At 52.3% G+C, this 26,083-nt stretch overlaps 2 protein-coding genes across 6 annotated transcripts in view; one reads left to right on the top strand and one right to left on the bottom strand.

Moving 5' to 3' along the window:
- Window positions 1-12,098, top strand: part of TMEM161A (transmembrane protein 161A) — a 17,089-nt gene extending 4,991 nt beyond the window's left edge. For all 3 annotated transcript variants that reach the window (XM_040445009.1, XM_040445007.1, XM_040445008.1), the window contains exons 6-12: window positions 910-1,061; window positions 10,120-10,180; window positions 10,279-10,422; window positions 10,525-10,638; window positions 10,786-10,960; window positions 11,100-11,196; window positions 11,517-12,098. In XM_040445009.1, coding sequence (XP_040300943.1) covers window positions 910-1,061; window positions 10,120-10,180; window positions 10,279-10,422; window positions 10,525-10,638; window positions 10,786-10,960; window positions 11,100-11,196; window positions 11,517-11,770 — 997 coding nt within the window. In that variant the 3' untranslated portion in view covers window positions 11,771-12,098. The remainder of the gene's footprint in view (window positions 1-909; window positions 1,062-10,119; window positions 10,181-10,278; window positions 10,423-10,524; window positions 10,639-10,785; window positions 10,961-11,099; window positions 11,197-11,516) is intronic.
- A 4,364-nt stretch (window positions 12,099-16,462) lies between these two features.
- The window catches only part of SLC25A42 (solute carrier family 25 member 42), a 30,513-nt gene continuing 20,892 nt past the window's right edge, over window positions 16,463-26,083 (bottom strand). For 2 of the 3 annotated variants that reach the window (XM_040445004.1, XM_040445005.1), the window contains exons 3-8: window positions 24,370-24,475; window positions 22,643-22,668; window positions 21,845-22,011; window positions 21,346-21,462; window positions 20,570-20,721; window positions 17,772-18,741 (exon numbers count right to left, since the gene is read on the bottom strand). In XM_040445004.1, the coding sequence (XP_040300938.1) occupies window positions 18,434-18,741; window positions 20,570-20,721; window positions 21,346-21,462; window positions 21,845-22,011; window positions 22,643-22,668; window positions 24,370-24,475 (876 nt within the window). In that variant the 3' untranslated portion in view covers window positions 17,772-18,433. Of the gene's footprint in view, window positions 18,742-20,569; window positions 20,722-21,345; window positions 21,463-21,844; window positions 22,012-22,642; window positions 22,669-24,369; window positions 24,476-26,083 lie in introns of all 3 variants that reach the window. The other variant, XM_040445006.1, reaches the window with a different exon arrangement.

Genomic DNA, 26,083 nt, shown 5'->3' with positions numbered 1-26,083 from the left:
CCCCCCCCCCCCCGTTTTCCCCTGCCCCCAATTGGTCTGTCATGGGCCGCCCTGCCACAAAACTTCCCACGACTGGGTCGTATAAAGCAGTCACGATTTTTTTTTTTTTTGCTCTCCTCCTGGGCTGGGCTCAGCTGGGCCGCCTCATCTCTGCGCCAAAGGGGTCCCACCTTCCGGCAGGCTAAGCCAAGCTTCCTGGGGGTAGCAGAAACACCAGCGAGGGAGAAGGGGTGCCGCAGGCCTCCTGAGCCCCCACCCCATCCCTGTCCCTTGTCTTGGCCAAAGCAACTCACCAGAGCAGACTAAGGGGCAGAAAAGAGATGCCCCTCTGCTATGTTGTTTTGTTTTGTTTTTTAATGAAAGTGCCCAGAGAACAGAGGCAAGCCTGTGACGCCGAGGACCCAAGTCTGACAAAATGCCCTTGTGGAATGGGCATGGGAAGAAGAGAGGTCCATCTTGAAGCCCACACTGGTTCTGGAAAGCCCCATGGGTCTCTTTCAGAGCAGATTGGAGATGCAGCCCTTGGATCTCTGATGGCTTCTCAGAGGAAAGGGAAAATTCACCTGCTGTGAATGCAGCCAGGAGGCCAGACCTCCTAAAGAGACAGACTTGCTGGCCATTTTCGTCAGAAATGGCCACAGGTAGTGTGATGAGGCCGAGCTGGAGGCCCAGGCCTGCCTTCCACCCATACACCCCAACCCAGCTGACACAGGCATGAGCAGCACCGGACCTTGTGTCCTGGGCTTGTCCAGCAGCTTACTTACTCTCCTCCTCGGTCACTGCCCTGCCCCCCCCCCGAGACTCCAAACCCCAGCTGTGGTGTTCGGGTTCTAGAACTGGGGGATCACCGGCTGGGAGTGGGGGAGGGGGCACTAGAGCTGCTCACGGCTTCCTTAGCCCTGCCCCCAGCAAGATGTTCCTGACAGTGACCCGGTTGTATTTCAGCGCAGAGGAGGGGGGTGAACGCTCTGTGTGCCTCACCTTTGCCTTCCTCTTCCTGCTCCTGGCCATGCTGGTGCAGGTGGTGCGGGAGGAGACTCTCGAGCTGGGCCTGGAGCCAGGTATGTGCAGTCTTTGGGGCATGGGGTCCCCACGCCCATCACTCCCTCCCGGAAGTTGGTGAGGGTGGGGTTTAAGCGGCACGGAACAGGTGAAGGAAGGGACTTCTTGGGCCTGAGTGTCTCTATGGATGCTGGCTACCCTGGGCACCCCCCCGGGGCTTTGGGGGCAAGAGGATATCCTGTCTCACTGTCTCTGATGGGTGCCTGCAGCTGTCTTTCTCCACAGGGCACTTCTGTTCCCTTCATCTGTCCTCTCCCTGGCAGCCATTGTGATTTAATATCTACCTAGTCGAATTTAATCTGGTGAAGGAAATGGGTAAATGGCACGAAATTCATAAAGTGCAAGAGGATACGTATCGAGGAAAAATCACCCACACTGCCTCTCCTTCCGAGAGGAAACCTGGGGGGCCACTTTCCTTTGCTCCCATGAAGTGGTAGAGTTTACGGCTCCTACGCCACCTTTTCCCCTTAAAAACATCAATTTGGAGTTTGTCCCTTGATGCTACATACGGTGCGGTTTTTTTGGTAGTACCCACATAGTATTTCATTTAATGGATGTCCCATGATTATTTAACCAGTCTGCTACTTACAGACATCTAAGTCTCTCACTATTAAACAATGTTATACAACATTGCGTTATAAAACAGTGTTATATGGGAATAGCCTTACGCATGTGGCCCTGTGCGAGAAAGTGCATTTGTAATTTTGATAATGTTGCAACTTACCATTTAGGAAAAGATGAATGAAGTTCCTGTTTCCTTAAATTCTCTCCAATGTGTTTCCTCAGACTTTTTTTGTCTTGGGTAACCTGATGGATGAGAATATAAGCGAGGTTGAGTACCTTTTCATATGTTGAAGAGTCATTTCTATCTTCCTTCCAGAAAAGTTCTGTTCTTTTGCCCAGTTTTCTACTGGGTTGTTGGCTCTCTTATTGATTTGTAGGAGCTCTTTGTATATTAAAGACAGTAGCCTTTGTGTGTGATAGTAGCTGCAAATATTTTTTCTTAGTTGCTCATTTTTCTTTTGACTTACTCTTTGGACGATCTTTTAAAAACAGAATTTGGATCACATCACCTCTCTGCCTAATACCAAACTCTAGTATCTTTGGATAAAGATCAAAATACTCACCATGGTCCGCACACCTCTCTGCCTGCTCCTTGAGCTTCATCTCCACCAATTCTCCCTACTTTTTGATTTTTAAAATTATATACTGTTTTATATATATAAACACGCACACATCAATGAACATGTATATGTAAATTACAAAGCAAAATAACAATGTAATGAGCTCACCTCTCAAATGAATACTAGAACATTCCCAACGTTCCTGCGTGATTCTGGTGCTGCTTCCCAATCCCACCAACCTTCCTCCCCTACTCACAGCCCCAACCAGTCTCTCAAACTTTGTGTTTATCATTCCTTTGCCTTAAAAAACAAACAAACAAAGTTTCGTCACTCATACTTCTGTCCCTGAAGAATTCATCATACAGTTTTGAGTGTGCAGTCTGCCCGCTGGTACTTTTCTGTCTTTGGTGGTATTGTTTACAAAACTAGGCCACGTTGGTCTGGGTGGCTTTAGTTCATCTCTTCTCATGGATGAATGATGTTCTCTCATGAGACCACTTTACTTTTTCTTTCTCCTATTGATGGACATTTAGGTGGCTTCCAGATTTTAGCTTTTCACAGTCGCTATGGGGAATATTCTTTAAAAAAATTTTTTTTTTAGCATTTTTAAAAATTTTATTTTGGGGGGTGGAGAGAGAGAGAGAGAGAGAGAGAGAGAGAGAGCAAGCCGGGGAGGGGCAGAGAGAGATGGAGACACAGAATCTGAAGCAGGCTCCAGGCTCTAGGCTGTCAGCACAGAGCCCACCGCGGGGCTTGAACTCACGAACTGCGAGATCATGACCTGAGCCGAAGTCAGACGCCCAACTGACTGAGCCACCCAGGCGCCCCTAAAAGTTACCCTTTTAACTATTTTTAAGCATACACTTCAGTGGCATTAAGTATATTCACATTATTGTGCGAACATCATCACCATCCATTTCCTGCCTTTTCGCCTTGCGAATCGAAACTCTGTCCCCATTAAACACTGACTCTCCATCCCCCAGCCCCAGCCCCAGGCTCCTTCCATCCTACTTTCTGTCTCTATGAATCTGACCACTCTTGGTGCTTTATATGAGGGGAATCGTGCAGCATCTGTCTTTTAGTGGCTGGCTTATTTCACTCAGTGTAATGTCCTTAAAGTTCATCCATGTTGTAACCAATGTCCAAATCTCCTTCCTTTTTAAGGCTCAATAATACTCCATCGCATGAATATACCCCATTTTGCTCATCCATTCATGTATCGATGGACATTTATGTTGCCTTATGTTTTAGCTATTGTGAACAGTGTTGCTCTGAACATGGGTATACAACCATCTCTTCAAAACCCTGGGTTTTCTTCTTTTTTAAAAAATTATTTTTATTTTTTCTAAATTTACATCCAAGTTAGTTAGCATATAGTGCAGCAGTGATTTCAGGAGTAGATTCCTTAATGTCCCTTCCCCATTTAGCCCCTCCCCCCTCCCACAACCCCTCCCGTAACCCTCTGTTTGTTCTCCCTATTTAAGAGTCTCTTCTGTTTTGTCCCCCTCCCTGTTTTTATATTATTTTTTTCTTCCCTTCCCTTGTGTTCATCTGTTCTGTGTCTTAAAGTCCTCATATGAGTGAAGTCATATGATATTTGTCTTTCTCTGACTGACTGATTTTGCCTAAAATAATACCCTCCGGTTCCATCCACATAGTTGCAAATGGCAAGATTTCATTCTTTTTGGTTGCCGAGTGATACTCCATTGTATATATATATATACCACATCTTCTTTATCCATTCATCCATCGATGGACATTTGGGCTCTTTCCATACTTTGGCTGTTGTTGATAGTGCTGCTATAAACACTGGGGTGCGTGTGCCCCTTTGAAACAGCATACCCATATCCCTTGGATAAATGCCTAGTAGTGCATTTGCTGGGTTGTAGGGTAGTTCTATTTTTAATTTTTTGAGGATCCTCCATACTCTTTTCCAGAGTGGCCACACCAGTTTGCATTTCTACCAGCAGTGCAAAAGAGATCCTCTTTCTCCGCATCCTCGCCAACATCTGTTGTTGCCTGAGTTGTTAGCTATTCTGACAGGTGTAAGGTGGTATCTCATTGTGGTTTTGATTTGTCTTTCCCTGATGATGAGTGATGTTGAGCATCTTTTCATGTGTCGGTTGGCCATCTGGATGTCTTCTTTGGAGACGTTCTCTTCATGTCTTTTGCCCATTTCTTCACTGGATTATTTGTTTTTTGGGTGTTGAGTTTGATCAGTTCTTTGTGGATTTTGGATACCACCCCCTTATCTGATATGTTGTTTGCAAATATCTTCTCCCAGTCTGTCAGTTGCCTTTTAGTTTTGCTGATTGTTTCCTTCGTGGTGCAGAAGCTTTTTATTTTGATGAGGTCCCAATAGTTCATTTTTGCTTTTGTTTCCCTTGCCTCCGGAGATGTGTTGAGTAAGAAGTTGCTGCAGCCAAGATCAAAGAGGTTTTTGCCTGCTTTCTCCTCGAGGATTTTGATGGCTTCCTGTCTTCCATTGAGGTCTTTCATCCATTTGGAGTTTATTTTTGTGTCTGGTGTAAGAAAGTGGTCCAGGTTCATTGTTCTGCGTGTCGCTGTCCAATTCTTCCAGCACCAATTGCTGAGGAGACTGTCTTTTTCCATTGGCTATTCTTTTCTGCTTTGTCAAAGATTAGTTGGCCATATATTTGTGGGTCCATTTCTGGGTTCTTTATTCTGTTCCATTGATCTTAGTGTCTGTTTGTGTGCCACCCTGGTTTTTATTCTTTTGGGTATAGACCAGAGGTGGAATTGCTGGATTATATGGTAATTCTATGTTAATTTTTTAAAGTTTATTTTATTTATTTTGAGAGAGCAAGAGTGCAAGCAGTGGAGGGGCAGAGGGGGAGAGAGCGAATCCTGTTGTGGGGCTCAATCTCACGAACCGTGAGATCATGACCTGAGCCAAGATCGAGTCGGATGCTTAACCAACTAAGCCACCCAGGCACCCCACAAAGAGTTTATTTTTAAGTTATCTCTACATCCAACGTGAGACTTGAATTCACAAGCTTGAGATCAAGAGTTGTACTCTCTACCAACTGAGTCAGCCAGGCACCACCCCGCCCCCTGCTTTGCCTTTTGTTTGAACCTATTTTTTTCGTGATCAGTTTTCAGAGTTCTCTCTCTATATTCTATATTTGGGATATGAATCCCTTATCGTATGTATGATTTGCAAATATTTTCTCCAGTGATGTGGGTTGCCTTTTCACTCAATTGATTGTGTGTGTGTGTGTGTTTAAGTTTATCTGTCCATTTTGAGAAAGAGAGAGAGAGAGAGCGAGAGCATGGGAAAGGCAGAGAGAGAGGGAGAAAGAGAATCCCAAGCAGGCTCCACACCGTCAGTGTGGAGCCCGACCCACGGCTCAAACCCATGAACTCTGAGATTATGACCTGAGCCGAAATCAAGAGTTGACGCTTAACTGACTGAGGCACCCAGGCACCCCAGCGTATCTTTTGATGTACAAAAATGTTTAATTCTCATGAGTCCAAATTATCTACTTTTTTTGTTGTTGTGTGTACCTTTGGTATCATATCCAAGACATCATTGTCAAATCCAATGTTATGAAGCTTTTCTTGGGCTATATATCTTTATTTTTTTTTCTTGTTGGTTTTCAGAGTTTCTTTATATATTCTGGAAACTGAACCTTCGTTACATGTGTTGCACATACTTCCTCCTATCAAATCGGACACACCATTAGTTCATGAACTGCTGAAAGAAGATAAAAAACACTGTTACTTAAAGTATTATATGCCATCAATGGTCCTATGTATCCCAATTTTAAAGAAGTTAAAATGTGGGTGTGGGCGGGGGAGAACTGTATCCTCTAATTTGTGGTGTAGCTTTTCACTTTCTTTGTGGTGTGTTTTCCTCTTGAAAAAAATTGTCCCCAAATGCCGTATTTTGAAAATTTTCAAACCTACAGAACGGTTCAAAGAATCCTCTAATGACACTCCATACGCCCTTGACCTAGCTTCCTTTGGCCATGTTTGCGTTATCTTTTCTCCACACACACACACACCACACTTTTTTGGGCTGAGCCATTGAATACAGCTGTAACCTTCACCTCTGGTGTCCTTTGGTGGACAGCAAGCAATTCATTATTTTAGCTGATTTTTGTCTTGAAGAAATATCCTTCCTTTCCCTACAATCAGAAAGACTTTTATATTTTCCAACACAATATTTCAAGTTTTGGGGGTGCCTGCGTAGCTCAGTCAGTTGAGCATCCTTCTCTTGATTTCGGCTCAGGTCGTGATCCCAGGGTCATGGGATCGAGCCTTGGGTCGGGCTTTGAGCTAAGTGTGGAGCCTGCTTAAGATTCTCTCTCTCTCTCTCTCTCTCTCTCTCTCTCCCCCTCCCAGTGCCCCTCTCTCCCACTTGCACTTGTGCTCTCCCTCTCCCAAATACTATATACATATATACTTCAAGTTTTACCTTTCACATAAACCCTTAAACTCCTGGTAGTTCACTACTGTGTTATGAGATAGGGATCAAACTGAGTGTTTTCCATGGGATAACCTTGCTATACAATTGTATTGTTAGTGAATTGTGGGTTCTTGTGGTTTTCTTTCATCTTGTCCAACTTTTCCCTTTTGTGTGGCTAGGACCTCTGGCTTTTGTATTATATAGCACTCCTCTGGTAGGCTTCTTTCTCTTGTTTCCAATTTCTTAGTTGGCTACTTACGTCATCAATTTTTAGCTGCTTCTATTTCTAGCATTTATCACATATACGACTGTCAATATTTTACTAAGTCCCACTTTTGTCCACCCCATAAGTTTTGACTTGTAATTTTCATCATCAGGCAGTTCTGGGTATTTTAAAGTTTCCATTGTGATTTCTTTTTTAACCTTTTTAAGAAACTTCGAACGTGGAACTTTATTTATTTTTTTAAGATTTTATGTTTTTTAAGTAATCTCTCCATCCAGAATGGGGCTCAAATTCACAACCTGGAACTCAAGAGTTGCAAGCTCCATGGACTGAGCTAGGAGGTGCCCCTTGAATGTGGAACTTTAAGTTGTTAAAAAATTTTTTTCTAGCTTAATTGCAGTATGCTTACGGAAGATGGTCTACTTGAAGTAAATCCGTTAAAATTTGTTAAGACTTGCATCATAGCCTTAGAATATGATCAGTTTTAGTGACTTTTTATTTTTTTAATTTTTTTTTGTTTAAAAACAATTTTTTTTCAACGTTTATTTATTTTTGGGACAGAGAGAGACAGAGCATGAACGGGGGAGGGGCAGAGAGAGAGGGAGACACAGAATCGGAAACAGGCTCCAGGCTCTGAGCCATCAGCCCAGAGCCCGACGCGGGGCTCGAACTCCCGGACCGCGAGATCGTGACCTGGCTGAAGTCGGACACTTAACCGACTGCGCCACCCAGGTGCCCCTTTAGTGACTTTTTAAAGAACATTTATTCCCGACTCTACCCAATGAATTCAAATCTCCTTCCTTCCTAACTTTTGGTCAGTCATTAAAGGGTTAATCTCCCTTGGAGATGGTGGAGCCCTCAATTTCTCCAGATTATTCTGTCAGTGGTTTTTTGTTGTTTTTTTTTTACATTTTTTTTTTACATTTTTTACATTTTTACAATTTTTTAAACATTTATTCATTTTTTATTTATTTATTAAAAAAAATTTTTTTTCAACGTTTATTTATTTTTGAGACAGAGAGAGACAGAGCATGAACGGGGGAGGGGCAGAGAGAGAGGGAGACACAGAATCGGAAACAGGCTCCAGGCTCTGAGCCATCAGCCCAGAGCCCGACGCAGGGCTCGAACTCACGGACCGCGAGATCGTGACCTGGCTGAAGTCGGACGCTTAACCGACTGCGCCACCCAGGCGCCCCCATTTATTCATTTTTTAAAGGCAGAGAGAGACAGAGTGTGAATGGGGGAGGAGCAGAGAGAGAGGGAGACACAGAATCTGAAGCAGGCTCCAGGCTCCGAGCTGCCAGCATAGAACCCGATACGGGGCTAGAACTCACAGACTGCGAGATCATGACCTGAGCCAAAGTCGGCCACTTAACCGACTGAGCCACCCAGGCGCCCCTATCAGTGTTTTCTTTATATGTTTTGTGGCTAACTGACAAGGTGTTTATAAGTTTAGAATTGCTACATATTCCTGGTGAATCAACCATTTTATTAGGATGTATTCTGATTCTAATAATACATTCTGTCTTACTGTAGTTTGTGTGGCAAAAATGTAGCCTTTCCAGCTTTCTTTTCTTTAGTTGACATATAATTGACATATAACATTGTTAGTTTCAGGTATACAACATCAAGATTTAATATTTGTATACATTACAAAATGATCCCTAGGATTAATCTGGTTAACATTCATCACCATACAGTTATAACTTTTTTTGTTCTTGTGATGATCTACTCCCTTAGCAACTCTCAAATACACAATACCACCTTTCTTTTGATTAGTATTTGTCATGACTTTTTAACATCCCTTTTCTTTCAACCTTACAGGAACCTTATGTCGAGGTATGTCTCCTTTAAAAAACAGAGCCGCGGGGCGCCTGGGTGGCTCAGTCCATTAAGCGTCTGACTTCGGCTCAGGTCATGATCTCATGGCTTGTGAGTTAGAGCCCCCGCATCGGGCTCCGTGCTGACAGCTCAGAGCCTGGAGCCTCTTCAGATTCTGTGTCTTTCTCTCTCTCTCTCTGTCCCTCCCCCACTCACACTCTGTCTCTCAAAAACAAATAAACATTAAAAAAAATTTTTTTAAAAACACATAGCTGGGTATTTTCAATCAAGTCTGACAGTCTGTGTCATTTAACTTTAAAGTTTAACCTGCTTACATTTATTATGATTACTGACATATTTGACATTGTTTCTGCCATCTTGCCTTTTCACTTTCTATTTGTTCTTTTTCTGTGATTGCTGTCGACATTGGCTGCCAATCTAATTGTCTTTCCTCTATAGGTGATCTGTCTTAAATCCCTGGCTGCTTTGCGATCTCTTTGTTTTTGGTATTCCAGTTTCACTACAGTGTCTAGGTATGGATTTCATTGTATTTATCCAGTTTGATATACTTTGTGTGTGTCATTCATTCTGCAGACTTTTCAGTCATTCTTTTCCAAGATCTCTCCTCCTCCATTCTCTCTTCACTTCTCTCTCTTGGCCTCCTTTTTGACTGATGCTGCAATTTCTATGCTCGTAATCTCCCTTCATATTTCCTACCATTTTATCTTTCTGAGTTGGAATCTGAGTGATCTTCAGATCCAATTCATTCATTCCTGCTTTGGCTGATTTGAATATGCCATTTAACAACCTATCATTCCAATAATTGTATTTTCCCTTTGGGTGAGCTTAATTGGTTCCTTTGCAAATATACCTGGTCATCTGAGGTAGCCTCGTGTCACCTTTCTGTGACTCCAACTTTTATTTTCCTCAATCGTTTCACACATGATAACACCTACAAAATTTCTGTAGTCTGCAGGGTATAAACTTGTCTTTCCTTCTTTCTTTTTTCTTTTTTTCTTTTTGCTGACTCTCCTTTATTGTGATTTATTCCCTGGTGTGTTTGATGATTTTGGTTGTGAGCTCATTTTTATTTGCTTTTACTCTGTGGAAAATCCAAGGGCCTGCATTGAGGATTCTTTCCAAAACTTTGGTTTTCTCCTATGGGAGTCCTTCATGCCCCTCTGGATTCCTGGTATAATCCAGGAAGCTCAGACTCAGTAGTCTACCCCACCCCCATCTCCCCTAGTCCAATCAAGGGTGTCTGCCTGGTAGAGCTTCCTATTCGTTGAAAAAAAAAATCGCCCATATCCAGAGCACAAAGTAGTCCTTTTGCCTGGCACCGGGCCTGGCTCCCACTGGTTCGTTCCTCTCTGGGGAGTAGAAGCATATCTGGGGAGTAAAGCACACTCTGAGGCTCCAGCGGTTATTAGACACTGCCCTCTCCTTGTCTTCCCTAGGCCTCGCCAGTATGACCCAGAACTTGGAGCCACTTCTGAAGATGCAGGGCTGGGACTGGGCGTGAGTCCTGGGAAGTGAGGTGGAGCAAGGGCAGGCTGTGACCTGCAGGTGGGGTACTGACAGGCTTCAGAGCCTTCTGACCCTCCTCTTCTCCTCAGGCTCCCTCTGGCCAAGCTGGCTATCCGCATGGGGCTGGCATTCGTGGGATCCATGCTGGGGGCCTTCCTCACCTTTCCAGGCCTGCGGCTGGCCCAGACACACCTGGATGCGCTGACCATGTCGGAAGACCGGCCCATGCTGCAGTTATGCGGAGTGCCAGATGGGAGGGCGGCTGGGAATCTAAAGGAGGGGCTAGGGGGATGGTGGGTGCCCAGGACTCACTCCTCTGCGCCCTTGCCCCGTAGGTTCCTTCTGCAGATGAGCTTCCTGTCCCCTCTGATCATCCTGGGGCTCTGGACCAAGCCCATTGCACGGGACTTCCTGCACCAGGCACCTGCTGGGGAGATGACCTTCTCCCTGTGCGAATCTGGTGGGGTTGGGAGGGAGGGCAGCTGGGGGCCCCTCTGTGTGCCCCAGTCTCTGAGGCTCAGGGAAGAGCCTTGGGTCCTGGGGGAAAATCCCAGGGCAGGGGCGGCCTCCCGACCCCCTCATTCCCCTCCCCACAGGCTGTCGGACTCGGCCTTCGACTCACTGCGCCTCTGGGTGCTGGTGGCGTTGTGCCTGCTAAGGCTGGCCGTGACCCGGCCCCACCTGCAGGCCTACCTGTGCCTGGCCAAGGCCCGCGTGGAGCAGCTGCGGCGGGAGGCCGGCCGCATAGAGGCCCGTGAGATCCAGAGGCGGGTACGGGCTCCCGAGGTTGGGAGGGAACACGGGGCTCAGGGCAGGATCCCGATCCCTGGGGCGTAGGGTCACCCGAAGCCCAGAAGCCTGCCCCCTGCCACCTCCCCCCGCCCCGTAGCCACTGCTGCCTGCCCACTAGGTGGTGCGGGTCTACTGCTACGTGACAGTGGTGAGCCTGCAGTACCTGACGCCCCTCATCCTCACTTTCAACTGCACGCTGCTGCTCAAGACGCTGGGTGAGAAGGGGCCTGGGCGGGGCCGGGGCCGGGGCGGGGGCGGAGCCTGGCGTGGGCGGGGCCAGGGGCGGGCGGGGCGGGGCGGGCCGCCGCTGGTGTTAGAGCTGAGCTAGGTGGAGGAGGTGGAGCCGGAGACCCGACCTGGTGGTACGTGGGGGTAGGGTGGGGGTAGGGTGGGGGTGGAGCCCCGAGGGCCTGGAGACGCGGAGAGGGGAGGAGGGGCCCGAAGACGGGGTAGGGGCCAGGAGTCAGAGTTTGGGATGGTGGCGATGGGTGGGGGTCCCAGCGGTCAAACCCCGCCTGTGCCTTCACCTTCACAGGCGGCTACTCCTGGGGCCTGGGCCCGGTTCCCATGCTGTCCCCTCCCCCGTCCTCAGCCCACGATCGCCTGGTGGGCCCCGAGGAGGATGAGGCCCAGCAGACGGCGGCCCGGATCGCAGGGGCCCTGGGCAGCCTGCTCACGCCCCTCTTCCTCCGCGGCGTCCTCACCTTCCTCATCTGGTGGACCGCCGCCTGCCAATTGCTCTCCAGCCTCTTCGGCCTGTACTTCCACCGGTACCTGGCGGGCTCCTAGCCGCCCGCAGAAGACGCTCCTGGGGCCCCGAGGTCCGGGCCGAGCTAGCGGTTCCCGGCCGCCTCCTCCGTGTGTGCCTCAGTGTCCTCAGGTGCAAGGCGGGCCTGGGAGTCCCCGCAGCGCCTGCTGTGCGGGTCCACTTCACCGCAGTGCCTGAGCTGTGGCCCCCTCGGATCCCAGGTTTCTGCCTCAAAACCGTTGCCCTGGGCCCACTGGCAGAGGATCCCAGGGCCATTGTTCCCAGATGGCACGTCCCCCTCCCCCATTTGAGGCAGAAGTGGGGGTTCATTCTTCTGAATAAAAGAGCAGACTGCTTTTACAAAGAGGATTGGAGTGGTTTGGGAGGCGGCTCTCTGCATGTTGGTGTGGCTCAGGCCACCTGGGTACCTGTGGGGGCTTCTGGGGGATGAGCCTCCGTGCTGAGCGAAGGGCGACCCAGAGCAAAGGCCTGGAAGCAGGAAGTGAAGAGAGGAGGAATGGTGGGGAGAAGAAACGCAAGTGTTGTAAAACTTCCAGTTCCAATAGGTCTGGGGGCGACAAGTCAGGGGAGAAGAGGAAGACAGGGGCTGGAGAAGGAAGAAAGGCAGTCAGGGCTGGGGGTGGGCAAGAGGGAGGAGAGGGCGGAAGCGGCAGGGAGTGGATACAGAGGAAGAGAAGGGAGGGGAATGGAGGTGGCGGATGAAGTTGTAGAGATCTTGCAGGAGGAACAGGAAGATAAAAGATAATGGAAAACAAGGGAGGGGACAAAGGAAATCAGAGGACTGACCCAGAAGAATCTTCCAAAGAAAGAGAGTTCTGGAAAGAGACATCCGAGCAGAGGGAGACGCTGATGGCGCCAGGCAATGGGAACTCCCCAGGACCCCACGGTTCCAGGTGCTGCGGGACGAGAACCCCATCCCTAGGCACGTGTCCGGGAAGTTCCAGAATGAAGTCCCAGCCAGGACGGAACAGGCCACACCTACTGGCCCAGGACTCCGAGATGATGGAGCGTGGCCTCCTCGTTCTGCTGGTGCCGCACTATGGCCGACACCCCGGGAGCCCCCGAAACCGGTGCCCTGAGCCCACTGGCACAGACCCCCGGCGGTGGTGCCTCTGGCCACCTGGCCCTTCCCTTGCTCAGCCAGGGCTCTGCGTGCTCTCTGCTCTCAGAGCTCAGCACCACGTGGTTTAGGGACACACAGGAAGTTGGAAACACCTAAAGAAAAGCAAGAGAGTGACGGGCACGAGGCGCACACGGGACAGCCAAGGCAGGAAGAACCCATGACGGTCACAGGCTCTCACTGCCGTGCGTTAAACCACAGCGGTCTTACAGACTCTCTTGGGGACACATTTCACAATTAAAAAAAAAAAAAAAAAGACTGAGAGAAACAAGGAGGAGCCACAGAGAAAAATAGGGAAGATAGAAGGGGGTGGTCAGGACCCTGTGTTTTCAGGAGGGGAAGTAGTACCTTGTTAACTGCCATGTCAGTGGTAGTCACCACACCTCAGGCCTTCTCACAGGAGGGATGATTCTGCCCCAAATGTCTGGAGGCATTTTTTTCTGGAGACATTTTTGGCTGTCATGATTGAGAGGGGACAGGGACACTACTGCATCTGGTGGGCGGAGGCCAAGGGTGCTGCTCAACAACCTGAGGTGCCCAGGACGGCCCCACCCCGGAAGTCCGCAATGCCCCCGGCCCAGAAGCCCTACGTTACAAGAAACGCAACGTGTCATTTCTAAACCGGCTGAAGAAAAGAGGATTTAAAAGAAAAAGAAAAAGGAAAACCCAATGGCAAGTCAAACTTTTCAATGACTCCAGAGAAACGAGCAAAGGAGAAAAACAGCGGAAAGAAAAGGCACAAAACAAACTGGAAGCAGGACCCAAGATGCACCTTGGAACCACTCCTGTCCGGGTCCCTGGGACCTCCACCTTGTCCAGTCCTCAGGCCTCCTCCTGACCTTGCTGTCTCTTCCCCTGTCACCGCCTGGCCACCAGCCACGCCCTGGATGTCCTGCTGCTTCCCCCGTCAGAATAGTGAGGATCTGCAAGGCGGGTGACTGGCCTTGGTGAGGATAGGCGCCGAATGACATCCTCCCCAAATTCACAGAAGTCCTAACCTCTAGGACCTCAGAGTGGGGCCGGATTTGGATACCAGGGCTTTAAAGAGACGATTACGTTAAAATGAGGCCATGAAGGTGGGTCCTGAGAAGAGGAAATTTGCTTTTTTTTTCTTTTTTCTATTACAACGAAATTTAGATACAGAAAAGCACAGAGGGAAGACGATAGGAAGACAGCCGGCAGCCAAGAAAAGGCCTGGACACATCCTTCCCTCATGCCCTCGGAAGGAATCAAACCCGCTGACACGCTGATTTTGGACTTCTGGTCTCCAGAACTGTAAGAGAATACATTTGGGTTTTTAAGCCCCCCGGTCTGGGGTACTTTGTTAAGGCGGCCACAGGAAACTCAAGACAGTGAGGGTATGTGATATAAATGGCTACCATCTCCTTGCAGGAGTATCTGGCATTTCTGTTCATCTCTGGATAGATTTCCCCAAAAGGTGACCCTGTCACGAGGACTCAGGGCCCATGGTTTGCCTGGGAGGTCACCCCAGGGAGACTCCCTGGGGATGGAGAAATGAAACGGGGAGGGAGGAGCCCTGTGGGGGTGCCAATGAACAGGTGACTAAGTGGGCAACCCGGGCTTGGTCCTGCTGGGGACCTGGGGGGACGGTTAGATCTGACCCGAGTGAACCCACCCCAGTGGTGAAGGGCTGTCCACAATCATTGGCCGAGGGCTGCTCCTGGGGTGTTGAGTCATGCTCCTACGGGGAAGCCCCCAGACTGGGTTGCAGCGGCTTACAGCCAAAAGCAGTTGGTGGCAGCCGTGACTGCTGGACTTAGGAACGGGCACTGGCAGCATCAGTTAACGTATCCCTTGATCCCTACCTAGCAATTTCGTTCCTGGAAACCCACAGCCACACTAGTGCATGAACACAAAGAGGCACGTAACAGACTTGCTTCAGAGAGTGCCAAGAAGCTCAACTCTGTCTTCAATAAACAGGATAACGCGACTCATCTTGCCGGAAGTTGAGAGGCAGTTGAGAGCTTCAGGCAAGGCTGGATCCAGCAGCCCAGACAATGTCACAAACACGCCAACCCCTCTGTTCATCTCTGCTCCATTTTCTGCAGTGTCGGTTTCACGCTGGGATGGCTTTCTACCTTGTGGTCACAGGACAGTCCCAACAACTGCCTGGGCTGGTGTTTCTTCCCACAGGGCCAGTGGGAGAGAGAAAGGGTGCTTCCAGAAGTACTATCTGGAAGTGGTTAGTAAATATCTTCTCTGCTGTCATGGGTGCAGATGGAGTCATGTGCCCACCTCTATATTTTAGGGGATGCCACAGTGGTTGGGGGAAAGTGGGGAGTTGACCCAGACCCTCCCAAGTTTAGGGGCTGGTACAAGAGGTGGGACAGACCAGAAATCAGTAGGACATGAGAGGCAAGCTCAGCAGTCCCCAGGAGCCACTACCTCGTTGTCATGGCAACAGATCACGAACAACCTCAATGACCATCAATAAGGGATGTCATCACAGGCCACCGCCCCAGGGAAACGCCAACCTGTGGCTAAACTGAGACAAACAGTACACAGTAGAGACCAACGTGCAAGAAATATGGTTGACTGAAAGCAGCTCGCAGAGCAGTTCAGGGTCGGCAAGGTAGAATGTACTCGAATCACACCCCCACACGAGTGCGCACATCCAGTCGCCCCTCCTCCCCTGGTGTGTGGAGGCTCCCACTACCCACCTCTGCTCAGGTGAGCCCTACAAGTTGGTCCAGGTAACGGGCTGCAGTCTCAATGGCCACTGAGACTCTGGTGGCCTCCTCATCCTCGTGCCCCTGCTGACAGCCACACTCGCTCCTAAAGCCTCGAGCGGCCAGGGAGCGGAGTCCCCAGCACATGGCAGACAGGCAGGGCACGGGAGAGAAACCACAGGACTTTGCGGCCATGCTGGCTGCAGCAGGATGCAACCCATCCTGACTGATGAGGTGGCTCGTCATCCGTGTCCTCAAAAGAGACGAGTGTTGGGGCTCCTGGGTGGCTCAGTCGGTTAAGCGTCCGACTTTGGCTCAGGTCAGGATCTCACGGTTCGTGAGATCGAGCCCCACGTCGGGCTCTGTGCTGACAGCTCGGAGCCTGGAGCCTGCTTCCGATTGTGTCTCCCTCTCTCTCTGCCCCTCCCCTGCTCACGCGGTCTCTGTCTCTCAAAAATAAATAAATGTAAAAACAAACAAACAAACAACAACAAAAGGGACGACTGTTTATGCACAGGATGGCTCCGGTAACAGAAGACACCTTGGCGGAGGGAATGGGCAGGCCGACCTACTTCTCACCGTAACTCTTTTACAGTCTGAGTTTTCTAGAAGACCATGCTATGTATTAATAATTGAGACAGTTATTACATTAAAAAGGTTTATTCAAGGGATGCTTGGCTGGCTCAGTTGGTAGAGCTGGTAATGTCCTCCCCAAATCTCAGGGTCCTGAGTTCAAGCCCCACGTTGGGCAGGGAGCCTAGTTAAAAAAAAAAAGGGTGGGTGGGTGGGGGTTATTCAAGAATATATTTAAAAATCTGTCAAAATAACCTCAACCCTGTTTTTGCTTTGAAAGGGAGGGAGGGTTGGGGGTTAGAGCCGAAGAGAAGAGACATGGGCAGAAAAAAAAGTCATTTTAATTTTTATTAAATATACTCTCTTGGCACAAATCTTTTAAAATATATAAACATTATATATAAACAAAGTGTCTTCATGGCATCAAAATGTAACTCCAGATCACGATGGACACCGGTGGGAGGGGTGTGGCCACGGAGGGCACCAGCCCAGCTGTGTGTGTGGCTGAGGCCCACTCGACTGGGAGCCACCTTGGAGAGGCACGGTGGGGCTGGCGGGACCTGGGGGTCCCTCCCCTCTGCCACCCGGCCTGAGGCTCAGAGAGCCACTCGTTTGGTCTCACCTGCCTGCGGTGGACCCCCCAGTCCCTGCTGCTTTCTCTTGCCTGGTGGCCCTTGGGTCCCCAGCCCGTCTCCCTGTGAGGGGTCCCTGCCTCTCCTGCTGAGACTGGGCGCTGGGCAGGGCAAGGACAGGAGGAGCGAAGTCCACCCAACAAAACAGCCTTGAGACCCTGGGGATGAGAGTCAGGCTGGCCGGCAGACACATGCAAGGAAGGACAGAGAGAGGGGTCTTCATACCTGCAGGGGTCCCAGGCAAGGACACCAACGGGACAGAACAAAGGGGAGAAATGAAGGTCACGACTGGAAATGTGCATGGGGCAAACGCGCCCTCTTAGACCCTTTCACACATCGGCGCTGAGGAGCTCTCTGTGAAAACCGACCCTCTGGTCACCTCTGCCTGGAACCAGATCACACGGGTCGGGGTTTACTGTGACTAGACCCAGAGTCAGCCAGATTAAAGAACAAAACCAAAAGAAATCAAGAAACTCCCAAAGTCATTCTGAAATGTGACACCGAGCAGACCCTAGGGGACTTCTCCATGAGACCAGCTCCCTAGAGGTGCCCTGGGGTTCCCCAATTTCTCCGAGAATCCCCCCCTGGGCTACACACGGTCTCAGGGGCCCCCATTTTGGGAAGATCAAGGCTGCAAGTTGCCTCCATGCGCTCTCTTCATGGAAATCTGACAACCCTGTGGGTCTTAAACTGCCCTGTGTCTTGGCCAAGTGCCTGCTCAGGTGGGGAGCCAGGGACATGCCAGATGCCACACATACCCACAGGAGCCGCTGTGCCTAGGGGCAGAGGGCTAGGGCCTAAGGCCAGGCCTCTACTGGTGCGGCCTGTGGGATAGCGATAGGGGTGGGAGCTTCCAGGCCCAGAGAAGGTGACCTGGGTGCCCAGTTTCCAGCAGATGCCCTCCGGCTAGGACTCAGACCCAAACTCGTGGCAATTCCTCAAACCCTGCTGTGTGGAGGAGATGTGACCCTCCTGGAAACATTACAAACCAGACAGGTGGGCGACAGAGAGGAAGACCCACTCCTGGTGCCCTACTATGGCCACGGAGTCCAGGATCCAAATAATCCTCTTGGGAGAAGGCTGTTCTGAAGCAGGAGGCTCTGGTGACAGAGGAGTCATGTCACCTGGGAAGTAATGGCAAAGGTGGGACAGGTGGGGCGGGGCGGGGCAAGAGGCTGTATTTGTAGCCCCAGCTGAGCAGAAGTCTGGCCCCACCTCACCAGGGCCTGGACAGGCTTCTCAGAACACTCTGGGACTCCCCTCTGTGGGCGCAGGGGCAGGTGGAGTCTGGCTCTGAGCTCAGTGGGCATGGGGTCACTAGAACCAGGAGCATGTCCAAGGTCACAGGGGGCCAGGAGGCGGTGCTGGTCACTCCCGGCTCAGGGCATTTGGGGCGACGCCCCCAGGAGACAGTGCCAGCCCCAGGGAGGAGGGATGGGAGAGTGTGGTAGCTCCGCCCACCAGCCTCAACATTGCACTTCAAGGGCTGCCGGCTGGTGGGACCGAGGCCAGGTCCCCCAGCTTATTCTACAAGGTGCTCCCGACATGGCTCCCAGAGTGGAACCATGCGCACCCTCACTCCACGGGCTCAGAAACGAAAGGGGTCAATGGTCCGCTGCAAGTGGAAGCTCGGCTCCCCGTCTCGAGAGCAGCCGGCCGGCGGGCTCCCTAGCTCTGCAGGTGCCGTAGCAGGATCTGCATGAGGTCGAAGGTGGTGAAGCTGATGCCCACGGCGATGGGGCCCTTGAGCCAGTTCATGCTCAGGCCCTTGTAGAGGCCACGCACGGCGCCCTCCTCCCGCACGATGGCACGCAGCGTGTGCGCGATGGATGCGTGCGGGTGACCCGTGACCCCGGCTGTCTGCATGCGCCGCCGCACCACGTCCAGAGGGTACGAGGCTGACTGCCCGATGAGGCCAGCGCAGGCCCCAAATATCATGCGCTCAAAGGGGTAGGGCTGTGGGCGGCCGCTGTACTCTGTGGACGAGGGACAGAGGGGCTGTGTGAGGGCATCACAAGGGGGCACACGGCCCGGTCCGTTGTGGGTGCACCCCCACAGCCGGCACTCACACAGGCCCGTGCTCTGTCCCTGCCGTGGCTCAGTACTCCCCTGGCTCCCCTGGGCCTTCCCACCCTGGCCTCCTCACCTCCCGGCTATTCCTTTTAATCAAATTTGAGAAGAAAAGTTTCTAAAAAGGCAGAAACTCACAAATAACCCCTTTAACCAAGTCCTACGACCCAGAATGAACTCCCATCTGATCACTCTTGTTTTCCCATCAAGCAAAGAAGGAAAGTGATAGGGGCGACCGCGACCCTCTCCACCACCCAGCCCGCTCCGTGGGTACCCTCCACAGGGCTGCAGGGATGCGGTGAGGTGAGCAGCTGGGTGGACGGGACATGTGGGACACAGGAAGGGGCAGCAGCCAAACAAGAGGGGTTCTTTAAAACTGTGTGGTTGTAGGGGTGCCTTGTGGCTCAGTTGGTTAAGCATCCGACTTCGACTCAGGTCATGATCTCATGGTCTGTGAGTTCGAGCCCTGCGTCGGGCTCTGTGCGGACAGCTCAGAGCTGGAACCTGCTTCAGATTCTGTGTCTTCCTCTCTCACTGCCCCTCCCCCACTCACACTCTGTGTCTCTCTCTCTCAAAACTAAACAAACATTAAAAAAAAAAAAAATTAAGGGGCGCCTGGGCGGCTCAGTCGGTTAAGCGTCCGCCTTCAGCTCAGGTCATGATCTCACGGTCCGTGAGTTCGAGCCCCTTCTCGAACTCCTTCCCTCTCTGCCCCTCCCCCACTCACGCTCTGTCTCTATCAAAAAATGAACATTAAAAAAAAAAAATTAAAAAATTTTTTTTTTAAATTAAAACAAAACAAAACAAACACGGTGTGGTTGTAAAGGTAAACTAGGAATTACAAACAGTGGGACACCGCTATTCACTCAGCACGCTGGCCGGACAGGAAGGAATCCGCCGGCACCCACGCTGGGTGAGTGCATGGAGACAGGGCCGGGGGGCAAGCGGAGTACGTCCCCAAACTGGGGGCTCACACCCTGGGTGTCTGATCACTGAAAACCTGGGAACACCCAGCAGCCCCCGGCAGGGGAGGCCCACTCCACTGCTAAAAGGCACGGCAGAGCCTCAGACCCGGCAGGGTGGACTCAGAGCCTCCGACCCAGATCCGGCAGGGTGAACTGAGAGCTGGGGCCCAGCTGCACTTGTTGCGGGTGTAGGTAACTCAACTGTGGTCACCGTTTACAACATTACAAGGTATTGTTCCTGCTGCACGTAGAAATGCGTGTGGAAGCAGCAGCAGCCAGCGTGAGGGATGCAGTTCTTGTAAAGAGGCCTCAGGGGGGAGCGGGGCTGGGGGTGGGGAACACAGGACCTCAGCTTCACCTGGAACATTTTCTTTAACAGAAAACATCTCGGAGCAACGTCACCACCTGTCTGCACCGGGCGGGGGCGGGTAGCAGGTATGGGTGGTGGCATATTGTTCTCTGTTTTTCTGCACTTTTTGAATTTCTCACAATTACCTAAACACGAGAGGGCACTCCCTCTGCCGTCTAGACCGTACCCGGGACGCTCTGTGCACAAGTGGCTGCCACTGCTCCGGATGACACTCTGGATTTCACAAAGCTGGTCTCAAAACGCGGCACGAAAGGCTGGGAGTCTAGCAGCCTCAGTGGTGGCTTGATATGGGTCTTGTTCTGACTCGGACCTTGACCGGGCCCGGTGGGGGGATCTTAGGGTCCCGCCTCGGAGTGTGTGTGACCCTGGGAGGTTCTGCCCTGGCTTCCGTCTCCTTACCTCTGTGCAGGCTCTTGAGTGTCTCATAGGTGAAGAAACTCAGGCCGGCGTAGGGAATGACCCCCAGCACGGTGGGCGTGAACCCGTGGTAGAGGGTCTTCAGGCCCTCTTCTCGGGAGATGCGGATGAAGACGTGAAAGATGTTGCTGTACCTGCAGGACAGAGTGACAGCGTGCGTGGGCTATGGGCACGCAGAGGGGCCGCTGGCCTTGACTAATTCTCTGCTCCTCCCGAAGACGGGCGGGCCAGGGTCTGGATGTTGATGCCTTCCTTCTTTAAGGAACACAACCACGTTGCAAAAGCTTTGGCATTGGAGGGGGAAATGCGTGGCTAAGGCCGTACCCACCTTCACCTCCCAGGTCACTCTGTTATGCCCAGCCCTTGTCTTTTCACCGTGGGCATTGGTAATGTATCCGTGCCAATCCAAAATGGGAGACTTTGGGGGACACTTGGGGGGCTCAGTCAGTTGAGCGTCTGACTTTGGCTCATGGTTCGTGGGTTCAAGCCCCATGTTGGGCTTTGCACTGACAGCTGGAAGCCTGCTTTGGATTCTGTGTGTGTGTGTCTCTCTCTCTCTCGGCCCCTCCCCGACTCGTGCTCTCTCTTCCTCTCTCAAAAATAAACAAACATTAAAAAAAAATAAAAATGAAGACTTTCGGTTTGATATAAGTTCAAACGAGAGCCAATACTAGTAATGGTCCTAGTATCGGCTGAGAACCAATTACTGCCCGTGTGGAGAGTAGCGGCAGAACAGAACGCATGGCCTGGGAACTCACATTTCCTTCGGGGTCACGGCCATCCTTGCTCTGACCAGGTCCAGGGGGTAGGTCAGCGAAGCAGCTGTTGTTCCAGCTAGTGCGCCTGCCAGGAGGCGGGGCCAAGGGGGCAGGGCTCTAAAAGAGGGGGAGGAGACGAGAGAAAATGAGGACCCCCCCCCAAGACTTGGGGTGCCCACAGGTCTCAGCCAGGGGGGAGAAGCAAGGATTGGGCGGGGCCTGGCCGCCTTATGGCGGAGTGATGGGTCTCCTGGGCGGACATCATTCTGAGGTTCCCACAGCTGCCTTTCCTTGGCATCTGCTTGTATGCAGTCATGACGTGTTCCTTCCCTGCGGACACTGGGGCGCAGTGGGGATCAGGGGCCCTCCCTGGACTTAGGTTCTGAGGGGAGCCTGGGCAAACGAGAGTTCTGCCGTGGTGAGCGTGCAGAGACAGGAGGACAGGGTGGCGGTGCAGGGTTGAGACGGGTTTTGGGGGCGGCGGGGGGCGGCCACTCACTCTCCGCGGAAGCCATAGTAGTGGCCCAGGATGCGCTTGTACTCCTCGTGGGCGCTGAACTGGATGGCGGCGTAGGGCACCACGCGCACCATGGTGGCCGAGTTCCCGCGCCACAGGCTGAGGAAGCCCTCGTTGAGGTAGGTGAAGTAGAGGAGCCGGAAGGCCTCCTGGAGAGGGGGGCAAGGTCAACACCCTCGCCTGCCCTGTGCTCCATCCATGGAGAACACCCTGTTTTGTCCAGCACTGTGACTGGGGCCACCTTATCGGACCCACCCCACCTTAGCCCCCACATTCTCTGGGCCCCATGCAGGGACCCCTCTCTCCCTGCTCCTCTGGCCCGAGGAATAGCCACGAGCCAGGGGAAACAAGGTTTGCAGACAAGAGCCCCACACAGAGGGTCTGGCCAGTAGTCTAGCTTTCAAAGATGTTCTTTATCTCTTCCTGTATTACAAAGGTGATGCCTGCTCTCTGTTTAAAAATGAATCAAGTGTGAAATTGTGGGTTTAGAACTTCAAGTCCTCTCCCCACCGCCCCAAGGATGAGTGTCTCCTGTCAGTTCCTGGGGTGGGCTGCATCCAGGCCGAGGTCGGGGCACTAGGACAGGCGGCCCTGGGGCTGGTGGGGGAGGCCTCAGGTCACCTGGCAGCCTGGGAACTGGCTTGTTGGGGAGATGAAAGGGAAAAAACACTTTGAAAAGCATCTTCCTTCACCCCTGGCCACGTGCCACCACCTCCTGCCAGCTCAGCAGGGCAGACGGTGATGGCCCCAGAGCCAGGAGTCAGTGACCCAGTGGCTCACCTTGGCAGAAAATCTTTTTGAAGACACTGGAAGAAAACAAAAACACAATAGAGACCATTAGATGTGAAGGACAGGACCTCGGTCTGTGGGACCCCACTGCTGGGCTCAGGTCTGAGCATGGGGAGTGAGAAGAGCCCCTGAGGATGCTTCCCTGCCAAAGGCTGAGGTGGGGGGGGGGGCGCTCTGAGCAGGGTCAGTCTCCTCCAGGGAACTTCCTCACTGGCTCAGGGCCCCCTGCCTGTGAACTTTTCCCCAGGGAAGGGAGCTGCCGCCTCACTCCCCAGAAAAGCGAGGGTCTCTGCAGGGGCTTCTGCCCCTTGGGGTTGACAGCTCGGCCCACCCAGCCGGACTCCAATTCAACCAAACCCCTTTGGGAAAGGCCTCCCTGCCTCCAGCTGTGCAGAGCAGCCAAGGGGCTTGGTCCTCTCAGAACAAGTCCTGGGAGGTGTCCCCTGCCCAGAGCCGACCCTATCTTCTCACAGGTGCAGGCGGCCACCCCAACCGGCCTCCCGCACCCTTGATGGCTGCCGCCTCGCTCCCCGATTCCACAGTGTGCTCTGCCCTCGGGCGCCTGTGCCACAAGGGGTCTTGCAGCCTCCCTCTCCTCACTTTCCGAGCATCTGCCGTGTTCCCAGGACACCGTCACAGTCTCATCTGTGCGGACAGCTGCGCACACCTACTGCCCTCAGAGCTAAACCCAGCTCCCCGCAGGGCACTACGCTCCAGGTAACAGCTCTTTCCCACGTCAGCTCACTCCTTTGGGAGGAGGCTGATATTAGCGTCCTGTTTTGTGGATGAGGAAACTGAGGCACAGGGAGGCTCGGGGACCAGCTCGAGGAGGGCCTGGCTTGAATCTGCAGTCCCTTCCTCCCAAACAGTTGAGGGGCAGGGGTCCCCGCTTGTGACTGCCCTGTTGTAGGCACCGGTCACTGTCTATGGGACGGAAAGGCCTCCTCTTCAGGGGACCCTGTGGCTGCTTGACCCCGAGGAGAGGGTGAAGGTTTTTTGAACTGGGCCTCCCCAAAAGGAGTGTCCATGTCCTCATGCCGAGTACAAGTGAATGGGACTTCATTTGGAAACAGGGTCTTTGCAGATGTGATTACATTAGGATGACAGCTTACTGGAGTCGGGTGGGCCCTATATCCAATGACAAGTGTCCTTACAAGAGGAGTGGACACAGACGCAGAGGGCAAAGCAGAGTCTGGGGAGATGAGACCAGAAGCCAAGGATGCCTGGAGCCCCGGGAGCTGGAAGGCCCCTCCCTTAGAGTCCACAAAAGGAACCGACTGGGGATGACACCCTGATTCCAGACCTCTGGCCTCTGGAGTGTGAGCTGAGTCATATATGGTACTTTGTGATGGCAGCCCTGGGGGGCTACCAGGGTTTCTAAGTGGATTTTTAAGAGGCATTTTTTTAAGTTTATTTATTTATTTAGAGAGAGAGAGAGAAAAAAAAATGATAGTAGGGACAGGGGGCCAGAGGGAGAGGGGGAGAGAATCCCAAGCAGGCTCTGCACAAGAGCCCGATGCAGGGCTTGATCCCATGAACCGTGAGATCACGACCAGAGCCGAAATCAAGCAGTTGGATGCTTAACCGACTGAGTCACTGAGGTGCCCCTAAAAAGGCATTTTAAAGCCAGTTTGCAGTGCAGTTTGGGGGGCTGCAGAGGAGGGCAAGCACCTGGAAGCATCTCTATCGTACACGACAGGCGGACAGAGAGCATTTACCTTGGAAGATGATTTTGGTTCGGTCCAGGGGAGCTACCGCCGTTTTGGCCAGAGCACCAGCCAGGGCCCCAGACAGGAGGGAGCTGAGAACTTGCCTGTGGTCGCTCTGCAAGAAAACACGTGGACACAGTCTGTCATGAGAGAGAGAGAGAGAGAGAGAGAGAGAGAGAGAGAGAGAGAGAGAGAAAGGGAAAGGGGTCTGCTCCGCTGGGGACCTCACTCAGGAGGAACATCTTCCTTCTATTCCTGGTGGAGGGCTGTAACTTGCACAGCTGTCCAAGTGTCACAGCCCTGCTGGGCCCTGGGCACAGTGGGGCACAGGGCAAGCCGTCATGAGTCCAGTGGCCACAGAGCCTGTGTGGGCCACGGTGAAAACGTTTTGGGTGATAGAGACCATCCACGTGAGAGGTGACCCACTGGCTGGGCTGTCCCATGAGTTTCCAACTTCTCAGAGACAGCCAAAATAGGACCAACCCCAAAGAGAAGAGTCACTGCACCCCAGTGCAAACCCTGGCTGCGTCCACCGTCTGTGTGCCCTGGGCTCCCGTGCTGCAGTGGTTAGAGCAAAGTCACCAGGGCCCTTGTGGGCTGGAGATCAGGCAGTGGCGTGAGGCAAGCAGACCCTCTGTGTCAGTGTGGTCCCTTTCCACAACTTTCCATCAGGACTGCCAGAGGCCAGCATTTGTGGTTCTTTTTCCAGCCAAGGTGAGGGTGACAGTGATGGTGCTGGCCTGCATCACGAGGCTAGCCTCAGAGCCAGCACTGTTCCCGAGTCTTCTCAAAGCTCCCTGTGAGGAGTTACACAAGAAGTCACCTGCTAACCATGTTGCTAGAGTCTCCATTCCCTCAGCTGACTCGGCCACAGAACTCTTGCCACCAAGGGGAGCACTAGGGCCTGGCGGTGCTCCCATCTTTCCTGGCTCCACAATGAGGAAGGATGGGGGAGGGGCAGGCCATTCAGTGATCCCCGGAGTCCCCGGAGTCTGACAGGAACCAAGTGCCCTGAGGATCCTTGGGACACACAGTGCGTATGGGGGGGATATGTACAAGCTCCCCCTCCCCTTGGGGCTGTCAGTCCACGGGGAGAGCCAGACAGGAACTAAATCTTTAGACAAATGTGTTGAGTCACCAATCTTGGATGGCTGTGATGAGGGGGCTTAGGGTCCCGGGAGAACATGGGGTGGGTGGTGAGGGGCTGAGGTTGAAGGATGAGGCACAGCTAACTGGGGATGCGTGTGTATGTGAGATGGTATTACAGGGGGAGGAATGGAACACCCAGAGGCCCTGATGAGAAGTGGGGGTTCCTGAGGGACCACAAGACAGGCAGGGTGGTTGACACAGGGAAAAGGAGGGGGCGCAGGGAGGAGAGAAGAGATCAAAGGCAAGTGGGGGCTGGACTCCAGGGAGCCTGGGGGCCCAGCAAGCAGACAGGGCCTGCTTGTAACCGTAACCAGAGAGGAGACAGCGCCTGCAGAAACTCAGGGTGGAGAGACGGAGGCCAGGCCCAGGGGATGGGTAAGAGGCATCTGGGGGGTACACTGGCAGCCTGGGTCTGAGTGGGCATGGTGGAGTCCAGGGTCACTCCCCGAGTTTGCTCAGCTCAGTGGGTAGATCAAGGGTGAAGGGCTGGATTCCAAGTCTGTCTGCACACCTGGCCTGCACCTGGGCTCTGTCCTAACTGCCTGCACTGACCATGGCCTTTCTGATGTCCCTT

This window comes from Herpailurus yagouaroundi, unplaced genomic scaffold, assembly GCF_014898765.1.
Source record: "Herpailurus yagouaroundi ecotype Mexico unplaced genomic scaffold, PumYag 193, whole genome shotgun sequence".
Taxonomy (NCBI): Eukaryota; Metazoa; Chordata; class Mammalia; order Carnivora; family Felidae; genus Herpailurus; species Herpailurus yagouaroundi.
This window is presented reverse-complemented; position numbering and strand designations above follow the sequence as displayed.